The sequence below is a fragment of the Dermacentor albipictus genome, chromosome 3, assembly GCF_038994185.2.
Source record: "Dermacentor albipictus isolate Rhodes 1998 colony chromosome 3, USDA_Dalb.pri_finalv2, whole genome shotgun sequence".
In the NCBI taxonomy this organism is placed as follows: domain Eukaryota; kingdom Metazoa; phylum Arthropoda; class Arachnida; order Ixodida; family Ixodidae; genus Dermacentor; species Dermacentor albipictus.
This window is the reverse complement of record NC_091823.1, coordinates 140,106,558-140,122,924: the sequence shown is the minus strand read 5'-3', so window position 1 is coordinate 140,122,924 and position 16,367 is coordinate 140,106,558. Positions and strand designations below refer to the sequence as shown.

At 46.2% G+C, this 16,367-nt stretch overlaps 1 protein-coding gene across 8 annotated transcripts in view; it reads right to left on the bottom strand.

Annotated features, from left to right (window-relative positions):
• LOC135917723 (phagosome assembly factor 1) overlaps nucleotides 1–5,830 on the bottom strand; it is an 85,142-nt gene extending 79,312 nt beyond the window's left edge. For 4 of the 8 annotated variants that reach the window (XR_010569380.2, XR_010569382.2, XR_010569381.2 and 1 more), the window contains exon 1: nucleotides 4,107–4,862. Coding sequence is in view for 5 of the 8 variants with exons in the window: in XM_065451289.2 (XP_065307361.1) it covers nucleotides 4,107–4,173 (67 nt within the window). In the remaining 3 variants the exon portion in view is untranslated. Of the gene's footprint in view, nucleotides 1–4,106; nucleotides 4,866–5,497 lie in introns of those variants that run through there. The other 4 variants (XM_065451290.1, XM_065451294.2, XM_065451292.2 and 1 more) reach the window with 4 other exon arrangements.
• Between the last annotated feature and the right edge of the window lie 10,537 nt (nucleotides 5,831–16,367).

Here is a 16,367-nt window from a genome sequence, read left to right as displayed (position 1 = left end):
CTTCCAACTGCTTTTTGGGCAATTTGGTACTACTGAAACAGCTTTTCCACCACTGCCACATCCCATATAAAGCCTCGATATAACAAACTTCTATATAACGAAATTCATGATATAACGAAGTATTCAACTTTTCATTACCTCTTGTCCATAGAACACCATGTATTTAGAACCTCAGTATAACGAAGTGTGTTTATAGGCGATTCCAATATAACTAAATTTCACTGCCGCCGCAATTGAATGCCAAGACAATAAACGGAAACTTCCGCGAACGCAGATGGTGAAATATTTGAATTACAAGCGGCTGTTTGCAAACGCACCTTTCAAATCGCGCGCCGCGCGACAAGAACTACTGCCGAAGTGGAGCCGCATCATGTACCGTACAAAGTCCAAGTGCGATAAGATCCTACCTACGCTCCGCGAACTGTGTGCTCCATTGGCGAGTGAAAGCGTGCGACGGCGAGACAAGAAAGATGGCGGCTTCACGAGTGCCGCCTTCCCGCGTGGGCAAAGGGAAAGAGGGGGAGGGGAGCAAGCTCGCCGTCACGCGATCACGCGTGCGCGAGGGGGCGGAGTGGGGGGTGTGTTGGCGCGGGTCTCGGCCCTGGCTGCGCATGGCTGTAAGTGCGGCTGAGCGCATATGCATCCGCGCTCCCTGCATTAGAGGTCATCTGCCGTGCGTGCAAAGAGTATCGAGACGGCGTGGCACCATGTAAGCTGCTTAAACGCGCTGTTTAGTATTGGAGGTCGTGTAATCTCGAGTTTCGGTGGCCCGTTGGAGCGAGAGGCAGACGATGCATTCGCCCCCTGCTGCCGGCGCTTTTCCTGATAGCGTCGTCCCAGTGCGGACGGCGCTATCTGCCGCGGGGGCGGAGTGCGCGCGAAAGCGTGGCTGGATTCGCTTAATTCGTACTGCCGAGAAGATATCGTCGACGTAAGTGGCATTAAACCGTATCATTCGTCGCAGACTTCCAAATTTATCAATATGAATTGCTAATTCGAATTTGCTTTTTCCAACTGACCAATAATTCGGAAAATTCTTCGGCCCTACTCCGTGTAAGAAAAATCGATCGGCGACTGTATATATTTGCATTACCGGTCGAATTTCAATAGAACGAAATTTCAATATAACGAGGCAAATTGCCGATTTTGTCGACTTCTTTATATCGAGGTTTAACTGCATAACGAAATGCTCCACTGTATATCCCCTTGACAATTAACTGACAAGAGTAAGATTAATCCTGAAAACTATACTGCATTGTATACAAGAATGAAAGAAAATTGTGCACCTGAGCTAAAAATCATGGGTTCAATTCCCAGCCAGGGCAGTTGCATTTCGATGGAGGCAGAATGGAAAAAAAAGATGTGTGCTTTGAAATAGGCGCACATTAAAAAACCCCAGGTGATCAGAATTGATCCTGAGCCCTTCACTACAGTGCTTCTCATGATGAAGTGCAGTTTCGGGACACTAGACCACATAATTTATTATTTTGATTTATACAGTAAACCTCATGAAAATGAAGGCTTATCTGAGATGAAAATACCTTTTAAATCCAATATTTGTTGTAAGCTTATAATCGTTACATGACAATATCAGCTAAAGATTTCAGGTTTACTTTTGATATAACCCAACAATTTTTTACCTTCGTGTTTTCATATCGGGGTTCAGTCGTAAGGGCCAAAGAAGCTGAGCAGACAAGGATTTCATTTCTTCAAGGGCTTTGGAAGTGTGATAAGATCTAATGACCTATGGAACACTAGCCTGCGTGCGAAAGCCAATGGTCTGAGCCCTGGGGCTAATTTCACGCTACAATTAGCTCAAATTACTTAACCAGGTCCCCGGCCAGGGCTTCACTGTCGAAGGCAACGATTCCGGTTACGAGAAACATTACTACAGTTACTGTTTCACCAGCTGCACAAGCCGGAATGCCATTCTTAAGCTTTGCCTTGGGTTTTCCAGTGCTTTGTTGGCACTGCTGCTTACGGATGCTTGACGCTGTCGGCGTGACCCATTTTAAATCAAGCAAAGCAATGGCCTCCGAAATATTCGGTGAAGTCAGGAACCCTTAGCCATAGACTCCCATGCTAAATTTACTAGTGTGAATACAGGCACTAATGGGGGATATGCAAAACACCAGAAGCAGGCCTTTTCACATCATTAGGCTGCCCTACACAAGATGGCCAACCTCCTGCTCACAGCACCTTTGAGCCAATGATAGATTTGCAAACAGTTAGGATGTAGCAAAGGAAGAGATGATGGCAAGGACAGCAGTGCCACGTCATGCAAACCTGCTTTGTTTCCACATCTACGGTGACGTTTACATCGTTGTGCTGGTCAAACGAGATGTGTGGGGAAGCCCACTTGTAGAATTATGCATATCCCTCATTAAACTCCCATGGGAACAGCAGGTAGCATGTGGATTGTTCTACGATTTGGCATGGATTCATTAAGACAGTACAATGCAGCTGCCTTCATTGTTATTTTGTGGTTTATCTGTGTAGTGTACTGCCTACCATTCATTTTAGCAGTCAAATGTTTAGCACTCAAAACAAACAGCACTACACAACCTCCAACACATTAGTCCCTACATTTTCAAGATTACATGCCGCTAAATCTAGATTATGTTTCCAAAGGCAATGCTCACCAAGTATAATTACTCTTTTTTTTTATCTAAGCAATTGCTTTTGTAATGTTCTGAAAACCCTCGAATGGTGAAACAGGGAGGCTGACCTAGACGATATTGCCATACAAAGCTTTTACGATAACATGTACACATAAAAAACATTAAGATATTATGTTAATGATAACCAGGTCTTCTGAAGCCACAAGCAGTTCAGGCAAATCCATGTACCAGCGAAAGCCATACTGGCGGCACATGTAGATGCTAGAGTCGGCACATGTAGATGCTAGAGTCACATTTACCTCTAATATTCTTTGTATGAAGCTCCATGCCTTTGGCCATGCCAAAAATCTCCAAGGCCATAGTCAGGCAGCAAAGAATAGAGCATCAAAGGGATCAACCCCTCTATTTAGAAACAATTTATTAAATTGAAGAAATGCATTGCTGCATGCAATTACAATTTTTTCCCTACATTAAAATTTTTCTTAGCACTCAACAGCCTTATCAGTTTAGCTTAGGGTTATGTTTCTTTTGCCTCCCTTGGCTCCCTGATAAAGCAAAAAAGATAACACGCCTAGCTTCCGTTATCCCGCATTCAAGCAACAGTCAGGGGTGCACATTTTTACGATGCATGCCTTGTAACAAGAATTCAAACACAGCAGAAAAGCAGGTGCCCAAGGCAAGATTACTCCATCATCAGGCAATCTTTATAAAGACATTTCAAATCAATAAAGAAGTACCTGACCAAGGAATCTGAATAAGAAAATGATAGAACCAAGCAGCAGACCAATTGTTTGAGCACTGTGCTATCAGAAAGGAGCAGAAGGAAGGTGAAATGACACGACTTTGCTCCTGTAAAGCAACTGCAAGCAAGCGATCTTGCTTGTATTCTTTGTTTCTTTTCTCTAGATCATTCCAAAATATGACAGGGGCACTTTTAACTGTCATGTTTCAGACTTCATTATTTCGACTCTGCCCCACTTTTGGTACAGCCATCTGAACTTGTAAGCAGCAGCCTTGAAGATTCTCTCACTGTATTCCTTGTGCATGTTGCAACAATATGTCAAATGAAAACAGACAGAAACAATATGACTGCACGCTCTCTTCTCGTTTAAGCATTTCGCAACAAGTATGGACTCAAGTCCGTTTTTTTAACATAGCAGCTTGACACTCTAGCGTAGCAAGTGCAAGGACAATTTTTCATGCACAGGACACTGCAGAAACACTATGTCAACGTGAGCCACTACTGAAACAACATCTTCTCGCAATTATGAAGCGTCAAGAGACAAAGGCAAGAACAACAACACAATTCATGCACAACTGTCAACACGCGATACAAGGGAGTTGCACACACAGACATGCACCACGCCGTGAACACGGGAAACACAAAACAGCGATAAGGACTGGGCACGCACGTGACGGCGTAGATAAGCAGGAAGGGGGGAGGGGGAGAAAAAAAAAACACGACTTAGAGAATGACGACAGCACCCATATGCAGTGTTCCGCTCGGCACTCCGACTGCCTTGGCAAGGACGGGCTCTGTGGGCGACAGCATCGCTTCGACGACGCTCCTGCTGCGGGAAGCGGCGAAACAGGCACTGGCTGGCGACTGCGTGCGCTGGCATAGGCAGACGGAAACAGAGGTGTCGTCTGCTGATACTGCCGCTGCTGCGCGGACGTCGTCTTCCGAGTCATCGATGGGCTCCACAGTTACTGCTCGCCCGCGGGTCAACGGCAGGCAGCTGTTTCGCTCGCCTCCCCTTCTTTCTTTCCCCTCTCCGCGCGTAAGGTGACGTGTTCCGCGGCGAACAGCTGTTTTTCCGCGACTCCCTCGCGCGTTTCCAATGTCGAACGACGGCTGAGCTGTAGACCAGCAGCAACAGCTCGCTATCGGCCTCGTGACGTAATCCCGCGTACTACGCGGACTTGTTGCTGCACCATCCTACGGACCCTACCACGAACGGTGGACCACCCGCAGGGTTTCGTCTCGGGCAGGTCTCGACAGCGACGCGACATCTCAAACGTTCGCCTCCGTACTGACCTATCGCGCTTCACGAAGCAAAAGTTGCCGAGGTTATCGCAGTCAGCTGACTCTCTTTTAAAGCCGCGCCCAGGCATGTTGCTTGCGAGGGAAAAAGAAATTGAAAAGGAGAAAGAAGCCAGCTGGCTCACAACGCTAGGCGAAAAAGCACGCAAGGTCGACCACTCGCTCACCGACGGCCGATTTCTCCGGTGAAAAAAGGAGGCCCCCTTCGGCTAGATGAAGGGCAAGCATTGAAACACACACACACACACACACACACACACACACACACACACACACACACACACACACACACACACACACACACACACACACACACACACACACACACACACACACACCACGCAACACGTTTTCTCGCTCGCACGGTCGACCGCAAGCGATTCATCTGGGCGGGAACGTCGCGATGCCAGCGAGCTTGCAGCGATCAGCTGGGATTTGCAGACGAGAACCGCAAAGACGACTCGCGAGCACAGCGCGTGAGCCCTACGACGCACTGAAATTTGCTCAGATCTAGGCCGCTCGATTCTATTTTCAAATAGTTCCCGTTGATCACTCGTCCAGCATCGTCAACCGGAAACGAAATACAAGGTGACCACGCTTACCACATACTCACTACGCCGTAGACTGTTGCGCGAAGAAGGGGGTTGCACTTGCACACACATGCAAAATCGCACGGAGAAACAGCAGACGACGGAGGGAACGGTGCACTTTGAATCGATTGTCGTACACATCACACACTAGCACACACGGACCAGCCAAAACGCAGCAAGAAAGGGATGGAGACGAAAGCACGGAGTCGATCTCACGACGAACGTATTTGGTAGATACTCACCGAGAACCAGCTCCCAGCCTTCATTGCTTAGCGACTTCTCGGGAACGACGTCGAGCTCGAGCATGATGAAGGCGCCTTGAAGGCCTTTTCACGCGTGCTGCTGCTGCTGCGAGGTGCACGCACGACTCCTCTAGTACCGCATCAGCTGCGGTAACGCGACGACGAGTTCAGAAGTGAAGGGGTGAGAGAACTGAAAACAAAGCAGCGATTCCGTAGCCGTTCACTCTTTGTCCGTGCTATGGGTCGCCATGTTGGCTCGCCTTTTGTTGTTGTCTTTTGGAAAAGCTTGTCAGCTGGCTGGACCTGGCTCGCTCAGCTGCTGCGACAAGCGTCGTCGCTGGATAGCTGGTTTATTTCCGCTCCTTTGATAGCGCGTCACCAGGGGGCAACAGCGTTGCAACTCTACATCGGGTTACTTTATATGGTGGCCTCTGAGACTACCGGCTCGACGCAGTTGCTGGACTTCGCAACTCGGCGGACAGCGCAGGCAAAGGCAGGATTTTTCGAAATGCAATCTCAAACGCTAGAGTGTCCCGGTCTTTCCATCTGCATCAAAACGAGGCGCGAATCGACATGCGATTCAAACAGCTGAATTTGAAGCGTGGTTACATTGGCAAGGCCCTGTAGCGCGGTTTGAGCACCAGGGAACACACGCACGAAAATCATTCAAAACCTATACCGACATGTGCAAGCAAACTAGAAGAATGTTTTTTCAAGACATTTCTCAGAGGGCACTTGCACATTTTGAAAATGAAATATTTTTGACAAAGTGGAACGACAAATTTTTGTGCATATCAGCTAATGAAGCATATCAGCGTTTTATAGTGAAACTGCTGCTCCGTATACAAATAACTGTCCATATAATGTCGTTAAAAAGCCAAAACGCGGGTGTAAGCCATGAATGACATCGCATCTGCTAAAGATCATGGAGCAAAGAAAAAATACTTTTTCTTGCTCCATATATATGCCAAAGATGGTACGGGTTAAAGAAACACCATACGAAGCGTTTTTAAGCAAAAGTACCACCAACGCTCAGAAAGAGCTCATGCGATACAGAAGCAAACTCCTTAAAATCCTGAAGCATGCTAAACCTAAATATTACGTGATTCTCCTTGACGGAATTATGGATCCGAAGCATATGTAGCAAAAACGAAATTCTTTTGGCAACTCCAGAATCCATTATTGTGGTGGCAACACAGTCCAAATATTCACGACCTGCAAATCATAGGGCATGCCAGAGTCCTTCCATGGAAGGACTCTGGTCATTCTGAGCGATACCCCCATGGATGCCCCCTTGAGTCGGTTACCCAGGCTGATGCATTGGCGGCCTTTGCTTGGAAAGCGTGTGGGTGGTTTGACCGCCTCCGGTCGGAGCTCGCACGAGGAGCCGGTGACGGAGGAGTGGCAGCTTGCCGTTGCTAATTTGAGCACCCTTTTGGACGCGGGGATATCTGCAAGAGAAGCGATTGAAAAGACGCTACGAGAGGAACGCAGCCTCCGAGAGGCCCTCCAGAAAAAGGTAACGGAGCTGAGGACGGCCTGTCTAAACATATGACACTAGACGTACAATGTGAGAGGACGCCGGCCAGAAATACTGGTCATACGCTGGTTGAGGAGCAACGGGTTGACACCGCGGGTGACTAAGTCAGGCCTTTTTTGGGTGGAGCATGCGCTTCGACAGAATCTGCGGCCGATGACGGCGGGTATGTACACACAAGCCCAATCTCGACCGAAACTTTCGTTGCGGGCTCAGACGGCGAAGCGCAGCACTCCCAGAAAAACAGCACATGGTCGGAAGGTAAAGAAGAAGGTGACAGCAGGGCATAATGCTCTCGTACAGTGATAGTGACAGGAGATGCAAATTCCTTCCGACTCAAGCCCACAGTACGCCAGATAACGAATGAGGACAACCGTGTCGGTTTTCATACAAAGAAGAGTTCGACGTTCAGGAAGGCAGCCGAGAAGCTGCAGCAAGAGATACGCGTACAGCAGGAAAAATAAAGTTTGGTGGTTCACGCTGGACTCATGGAGCTCCTGGATGGGGTGGAACCGAAGGCTGAGGTCCACTACATCAGAGAGCAGCTGCAGCAGTGAGTCGAGGAATTCCCATAGCACTTTTACCTGGTGTTTGGCATATCGGAAGCTCCACAATCAGACCAAATGGTACAGGGGAATTGTTAGTGGTGGAATGAGCTCGTGCGCGGAGTATGTCAGACCTGGGGAGTATGTAATGACCTGGGATAACAACGACAGGGTTCGTCACTCGACATGGCCAGAAAGGCAACGGGTATTCAGCAGTGGTGGCTCGAGTCGCTGGTTCCCAGTTGGGAAGGCAAGAATGAGTTTTTTTAGGCATGTCCCCACGTGGCTCTTATGGCGACAGGCGGCAGGGAAGGCCGAGGCTGGTTCAGCGGTTTCGCGGCACCGCAACGTCAGGAAGAACGGGGAACTTGGAAGGCGCGCGATGGGGACAACCCCGGCGCGGACCTACGGATGTTCTATGCACACAGCAAGACCTTGGTACAACTGGGGCAAAAACATTGAGCCTCGTGAGGGATGCAGTGGTAACCGATCGGAATGGGCACAGTACGGATGTGAGTTTCTCTGCCCTCCAACCAGCTGCAACATGGAAGCTCAAGAGGAAACACCGACGACATAAGCGACACCACCATCGGTCGACACAGCCAGGTGTGACGGTCGGTTTCCTCAACTTCCAAGGTGCAAGGAGGGAGCAGAAGTGGGGTGAACTAGTGAAGGAGATGCAGGATCGCCAGGTCACCATTTTTGCAGTTAGCATAGACTGGCCCTGATAGTTAGCCCGCCGTTGTTCGCTGGCGTTCATAGAACCCCCAAATGATCTAAGAGTAACGACATCTCTCTTCTCCTCCTCCTATGTCTGCACTCCTTATCTCAGCTCCTTCCTGGCGTAAAGCCCCTCAATTTTCAAAAGTAGCGCCATTCTTAGATCTTCCCGCCACCCCTAATTCTAGTTCACTGTAGCCACCCCGCTCACCCTGGCGCGTCCTCCACCACGCCTCCTGTCGTCCAAGCCTCCTCCGCTCCCCCATTGGCCAATCTGTGTAACGTGGAAGCAGGCGCAGCGCTTTTGTATATTTTTTTTCTTTCCAGCGCGGAGTAGTTGCCGCGCTTTTGTATATTTTTTCTTTCCAGCGCGCGCCGACCTCCTTTGTTGGGCCTGCGCGACGAAAGGACGGCAGGCGGACTGACGGAATGCGTTAGCGTAATAGAATGTGCAGGGCCGAGAACTTAATTGCGATGCCATGATGCTGCGCCTTCGGTTGCCGCAACAGACACAGCGAAGGCAAAAAGCTTTTTGCTTTGCCGTCCGGCGGGCGCAACGCGAAAAGAAGTGTGGATTCGCAGGATTGGGCAGGCTGACTTCGAGGAAGTGGCAAAGAACGCACGCCTTGGTGAAGTAAGGGCCACGGCTACTCACAACCTCTTATTTTAAACTTATTTCACGCCATCCGCATCGAAAAAGTGTGTGTTCATGCTCTGCATGGTTTTCAGCGCGTTGTATGACTTTTTTTCGAATGTGCTCTCTTTCTTTCATGTAGTTTCGTGACCCGCCGTGGTTGCTCAGCGGCTATGGTGTTGGGCTGCTGAGCGCGAGGTCGCGGGATCGAATCCCGGCCACGGCGGCCGCGTTTCGATGGGGGCTAAATGCGAAAACACCCGTGTACTTAGATTTAGGTGCACGTTAAAGAACCCCAGGTTGTCGAAATTTCCGGAGTCCCCCACTACGGCGTGCCTCATAATCAGAAAGTGGTTTTGGCACGTAAAACCCCATAATTTAATTTTTTAATGTTTCGTCTTGCGGTGAAATGCACGCATTTGCAGCTGGCCTGTGACATAAAAGCGACCTTATTCAGGGTGTGTTTTGAGCTCCACTAGAAGTTAGCACATTCTCGAAGATTTTGCAAGGCTCACTATGACTTACGATGACGTCTTTTAGCTTCGAATGTACGCCCGCATGTATTGATTTGGTTTGTGGTGATTAACGTTTTTAACGTTCCGTAGCGACTAAAGCTAGGATGGAGGTCGTAGTGGATGGCTCCGGATAACTTTATCTAGCTCGCCTGGGGATGTTTACCGAGCACTTTGATCGTTGAGTCCTACGTGGGCCGGTAAATTCCTCGTTGGCATTTCATAATACTCCCGTGCTAGCGCTGCTTTAGAAGTTGGCGCCTCGGCGCGATTGTATTTCTTCAATAAATTTTATTTACTAGTAGTAACAACTTGTCATTATTTCGTATTATTGACGGCGCCTCCAGGGCACCAAAGCGGCAACGGGAACACCAAAGCTAGAACCAGGGCTGGATGGGGCTCGCCGAAGCCTGTGAATGCCGATGGGGTATAAGATCGCGGACAGCCAATTTTGTATGCGAACACTCCCTGCGACGCCTCAATTAGTGTAATGTTACATGCTCTTCAGAGGCCTCCGTTAGCCATTACATGTGCCTTCCTGGAGCGGTACTTGTAAAAAAAAAAACAATATATCGTCACGATTACCAAAGCACCCTGCAATGAAAAAAACGGCTCTGTTGCCAGGCATTGCTGACCGCATACAGCCGGAATCTCTCACGCGCCGACAGAACAAAAGTGTTCTGCAGGTACGTGAATGAACCTACGAAACCACGTACACATACTTTCACGCTGTCAACACCTGAAACTTTGGGGTAATTACGCGCGTGTTTGAGTACACCGCGTGCTTGCTTCGTGTTTCAGCAACACGAACTCTCAACGTCGCACGCTTTACGCCTTAAATACGCCTTGAATAATGGTCATTTTCTCTATTTCTTCCGCAATTCCAACACGGAATTCTAAAGGCCAGTTACCGACTGACGAAGAAAGACCTCGATTGAAAAAACTGCTCCGCAGGGCTCGAACGAATTTTTCTGCGGATTTCCTCGCGTAGCGTGTTATGCCTGTTTCACATGCTGCGACTGGAACGACGAAAATCGGTGCTGTCGCACGCGTCGCAGAGCGATTTTTAGAGGGCCCATTTCACATGATTGCGATTTTAACAATGCGACTGGTGCGATTCCCAGGGTTGCTTACTGCCAGGTTTCATGGCACACGTTGCACAATTATTTTATTGTAATGAATAAAACGTTTAACTTATAATATTGTTGACTTTTCTTTATTAGGAGCAAATAATATGCTTGTTTTGTAATTTAAAAACGTGTTGAAGTTAACATTTGTTTCGGAGTGCGCGACGGCGGTTTCTGTAGTTCAGTGCGACATCGCGCACGTAAACAATGGTAAACAGCTGTTCGCAGGTGGTTCAGCGATTCTTTATTCTATGGTTCAGCGCTGTGTGTTATTTTATCTACCTTCTATGACCGTTTCGTTCTGCCTGCGCTACAACAATATACAAGATGACCTATCGACAAGTTCATATAGCTACCCTCACCGTATATGCAGTATTCGGAATTCGGCTGCCACGAAGTTGTCGTGTCAGCCCAACAAGATCCTCGCGCTACCCGTGCTCGGCGTCAGCTTCTGGAGAAACGATGCGTGTATATTGCCCGTCATTGCGCATATGTGGTGCCTGCTCCTAGCCAAACGCAACAAGAAGCACCAACCCGAACGCCCGCGTGTGCCCCTGAACGAAGCCTCAAACGATCTGTGTGATTACGACGTGGAATGAAAATTGTGTTGTGAAATTCAACCTTAGCGCTAGCCTGGTTCGTCCATCGCCGTGCTTGCGCTGCGAATATATATATGGGAGCCCCCTCTTAATATTTCTAAAGCCGCAAGAGCCCACGCATCAAATGTTTCGAGCAGTTACCGTCACTTTTGTAGAAACCTGTACGTTGTAACGTAGCAATCTAAAAGACACGCTTCTCGTCCACTTTGTTGTCCCGTGTCTCGCGCTGGTAGTATACACGGAACTTCTAACAAGAAGACCATATCAATACGCGCTATTCATAACGCAGGATCGTAGGCCCACGGCAGGCGGACTTGCCGTAGAATTTTTCAGCTTTCTGCTCAGCCTCGCACGCCTCTCAAGGTTAGCCTGTTTTGTGGAAATAAATATTATTATTATATTATTAATGTTATTAGATATTATAGCTTCTTCACTGTAATTTATAGCAATCATCCGGATTTCTTAAGCTAGTCATGCATTTAACCTGTATTAGATCAACATTGTTACGACGTGTTTACGGGAGTCATTTAAAACTAGATTGCTCAGCCAGAGAAAGAACAAATGCAAGCCTCAGTATTTATTCCAATTTGGTATTCCTAAACAGATTGTATTGGCAGAATTTTATGCCTGCTTGCATTTCCTGCAATTCAATGTTCAGAGCTGGAGAAACTTATTCCTTTTCTTGCTGTCGAAAGGCTGCTTCAATGTCGATAGCAAGCTATAATTATTCATTTCGAAAGTGTTAAGCAATGACTATATGTCTAAGCTTATCAATGCATTTTTGTTCTACGAACACAATTAAGTTTTCTCTCTCCCTCTCATTGACAGCCATGGAGTGAAACTGTTCACTTTCATAAGTATCCGGATGCAAACATTCTGGAGTTTGTCCTGAGCATTTATCTGCATCCTATAGTGTGCATGTATGTATCAAGTTTTTGTGTTACAATCGCAGTGATCTACACATATTGTTATATTGCAACAAACAAATTTATTTCACTTTGTTTTCAAATCTACAATGTGGCCATGCAGTAACGACTGCATTAATAAGCAAAGAAGAAAACTGCAGATTCAGTGTACGTGTTGGAATCTATGCGAAGTGAAGTTTTTGTCAAGTGGTCAATTAAATACTGTTAAAGTAACTGCGATATATACAATTTGTCTTATTTTCAACAATCCAACATGTCATCTTTTGCAAGGTTTGCTTATGCACCGCATAGGTCACAACCTTAATGTAATGTAATTTTTATGCATTACACTGTTCACAAACCATACCGAAACGCAAATGGCAGTTAATGTAGATGCACGCTGCGAGACATCAATGCAGTGACGTTTGTTGAGCAAGAAATGATGCGAGGTATATGCAGATAAATGAATGACATGTGCTTATATACATATTTATTTATATACCTCGCAGGCTGCAAGGTTGGAGTATTATGCGAGGGGGAATAGAAAAGTAGCTACAGAAGGAAGAAGGGCACAACATAAAAAAAAACATCAAAAAAAGCAGTGCCAATACATTGCACCAACTAGTCCGTGTTTTACTGGCACAACATTATACAATACTTAACAAACAATAACAGAAAAAGTTACTGCCCGTGCACCCTGTACAGACAGTAAACCAGCAAAGCTGAAATGTGCAGCCCCGGTGTTTATCACTGGGTTAATTGCAATGGTTTATTCAAGTCTTTCTATATTATTGGTTATGTCTGTGTTTCTTAATGAGGTTATGCACATGTTTGGCTTGGGTTTATCACATTGTTTATTTGGAATGCCACACATTGCACTTTGCAAGATCACTATCATGGAAAGTGCAATGAGTGGTTCATTGTGGTATTCCAGCGGGTCCATCAAAGTCTTTCTGAATTATGTTACACACTTGTGTTTTTTAATGCATTAATCATAATGTTTATGACTCAGTTATGCACTGCAGTTACGAAGTGACACACCGGGGCTGCACATTTCATTTAATTAAATACAGGGACACATTTTCGAACCTATTGGGAAGTCGGAGAGAGACTGCTGCACGCGTGCTCTGCTGCTAGAGAGAAACGACGTCACTATCGGTCTAGCCAATGGCCCACCACACCTTTGCTGTGAGATAATAATGACATCATGATCTTGTCTTAACCCCGTCCCCCTCTGTGTCCCTTCCCTGCAATAATACGCAGATAAATGTATGTTTGAAATGCATAAGCATTTCTGTCTACCCAAAAAGAAATGTCGCCGTCCATCATGCAAGACGAATGCAATGGCTCACACCCCCTTAAACAATGGCTCATACCCCTACACTAGGGTTTTTGGGATCGGACCATGAGTGTTTCGCCTAGGCATATACAGCTTCACTGTAAAAATAATGAACACCTTTCTGCTAGAAACCAAGGCAATCATGAGGTGTATTAATATATGAAAGTTTATTGAACATGCCGAGTAAATGCTGTTCGACAAGCAATAAACCGAATTTACACAAGAAGCAGAAGCAAGATCTGATGTGTGTCCATACAGATTCCAACAGGAAACGCATCCATCTCTGAAAGTGTAACAGTGGCCATGCTGACACAAGATTCTCCCAGTGTGTTTGCATCTACAACATCCATAATTTCTCTAGGCAGCCGATCTCCACAGAATGCTAGCTTCTTCCTCTACAATGCACTCTCCACATCTGAGCGTGCATTGTAGAGGAAGAAGCTAGCATTCTGTGCAGATCAGCTGCCTAGAGAAATTACGCAAGCTGTAGATCTAAAAATGCTGGGTTAATCCTGTCAGCACGGCCTCCGTTAGAAATGGATGCATTTCCTCTCGGGAAACACACATGAATTTTTGATTCTCCTTTTTGTGCATGTTCAGTCTATTGCTTGTCAGCGAGCATTTACTCGGTGTGTACATTAAACTTTTGGTTGTTAGATCATCTCGGTTTTCTTGTTTGTCCTATGTGTTCTCTGGTGCCATCTGCAGCCAGGCTATTCGTTTTTTTTTTTTTTTAGACTGCAACAAGTCACTTTAATGGCCCTCATGATACCTTATAAAATCTTTTATTTGGCCAATGTAGCAAGAATGTACAGTGTGAAGCAGTAAGAACAGGGTATGCTAACTTCTGATTAAAAGGTTTATTGTGAAAATGCAGTGATCTATAAAGGTTACCACAAAGTAGTACAGCAATAAAACCTGATAAAGACTAGTGCTTGATGAAACCAAACATAAAAGCAGGAAAGGGAGAAAATACATATAGATATACAAGTCCAGGGAAAAAAAAACATTGTGATCATCAAGTGTGCATGTGGCTACCTTCCAGGAAACTCATTTTTTTCCCAGTGGCATGGAACTGGAAGTATGTGCTTGCATAAACAAGCTGTCAGTCCGTCTATTGGAATAACAACAAAGTTTCTTGAAAGGTGCTGGCATGCAGGATTGGCAATTGTAATGATTTTTTTTCTTCTTGCACTTGGAATTTTTCTATAGTTTCTTTCTGTAGCATCTTTATTTATGTTTGCCTGTATCAAGCACCAATTTTTATCTATCCTTCAAAGATGTCTTTCTTTTTCTGGGGAAAACTCGGGGAAGGCAGGAGATGGAAATTCAAGACGATGAGCAACATGAGAACAAGGTGAAAGTAGGAGCCAACGTTTTCACACGTGGACCTTGAAGAAGACAAGTCCACTTGTCGAAACGTTGGCTCCTGCTTTCACCTTGTTCTCGTTTTGCTCATCGTCCTTTTTTTTTGTGCTAATTTATATAACTCGCCACATTTTTACAAATGAACCTCAGTTGAAAGTTCGTCCTCATCCATATCTAGTGTCATCCTGTTGATACTGCTTCATGCTATCCACTCTTGCAACATTTGTGTGTGTGTGTGCACACGCGTGGATTTGGATGTGAGATCGGGCCCTTGGGCAGAGGTATCATTCTTCTCCTGTGCAGCCTTATGAATTCATTAACTATACTGCAACAGAAATTCGATGGACAGGAACGAAGTGAACACACCGAGTACTTCTTTCTTGTCTGTTGTCTATCTGTAGCATTTTAGTTAATAATGAATATACACAAACTCATCTAGTTCTCAGTTATTATGTCAGGCTTATAAGCCCGCTTGTTTCCTGAAATATCTGCATGGCTATGTATTCTGTAATTTAATTTCTGGCTATGTGCTTGCAAGTCGCGTGTCAATCTCCTGATTTTCCCGACAATCTTGTGTGATGTGCAGGCCCAGACAGTTTCTGGTGAATCCATGCAGGGTGTAATCTGCACTACAAGTGCTGCTTTGATTGCCTTCAGTTCAGCTTTTCTAGGTGTAGGATGGCCTGGAATGGTACTCACTTATATGGCGTTTAGTTTTATGTAGTGTCATACTACTGTTACACTGGTATTGCCAGATGAGTCTACTATATGTGCCTTATGTTTGCTTGCATTTTCATGATTAGCAACCTCCTCTGTGTGTTTGGCAGTTGCATATAGTCTCCTGCCCTAATTGTTTGCCCCCATATTCCACGGTATGGGCCTGTTGTGTTTCAAGTTCAGGTACTCCCGAGGTTGTGTTTCTGAAGGGAGGGGTAGTCATCTTTGCATCTCGTATGCTAGCTGGCATAGTATCTTGGGACGAGGTTCTGAGCTCTTGAGACAAAGAATTTGTGCTGCAGGCTGCAACTCTACTCCGTCTAGGAGCTTGTTCGTCAGCTCTTTTTCATAGAGGTCATCAAGCATGGTACAGTTGGAAAGACCTGTTATTACTACCCGATGCCTGTATTCGATGAGTTGTCTTTTTTGTGTGCTGCTGGTAATTCATACCGTGCCATACCTTGGACACAAGCACAGCATCTGCGATTTTCTATAGTATGCACTAGTCCACCCCCATTATTTCGAGATTATTCTGTTCACCAGGTGTGGAAGTTGCGTCCAGGCATTGCATAATTGTTTCACCCACGTGCTGGCTCTGCCGTCACGGGCTTACACTAGCTGAGGATTTGTGGATGTTGACTTGCGGGCATATTTGTCCAGCTATGTGGATCACAATGTGCAATCTTGGGTAGTTCTTGATTCTAGTCTTTCTTTTTTTTTCCGACGTCCATATGAGCTGACTTATCAGAAAGCGAGAGGCCAGACTGGCCAAGAAAGTCTGCAGTGTTGTCGAGGGCTTGTTGCATCATTCTTGATTTCTGTATAAGATAGCTTTCCCATGGACTGTAATACACCATAGGCTGTAGT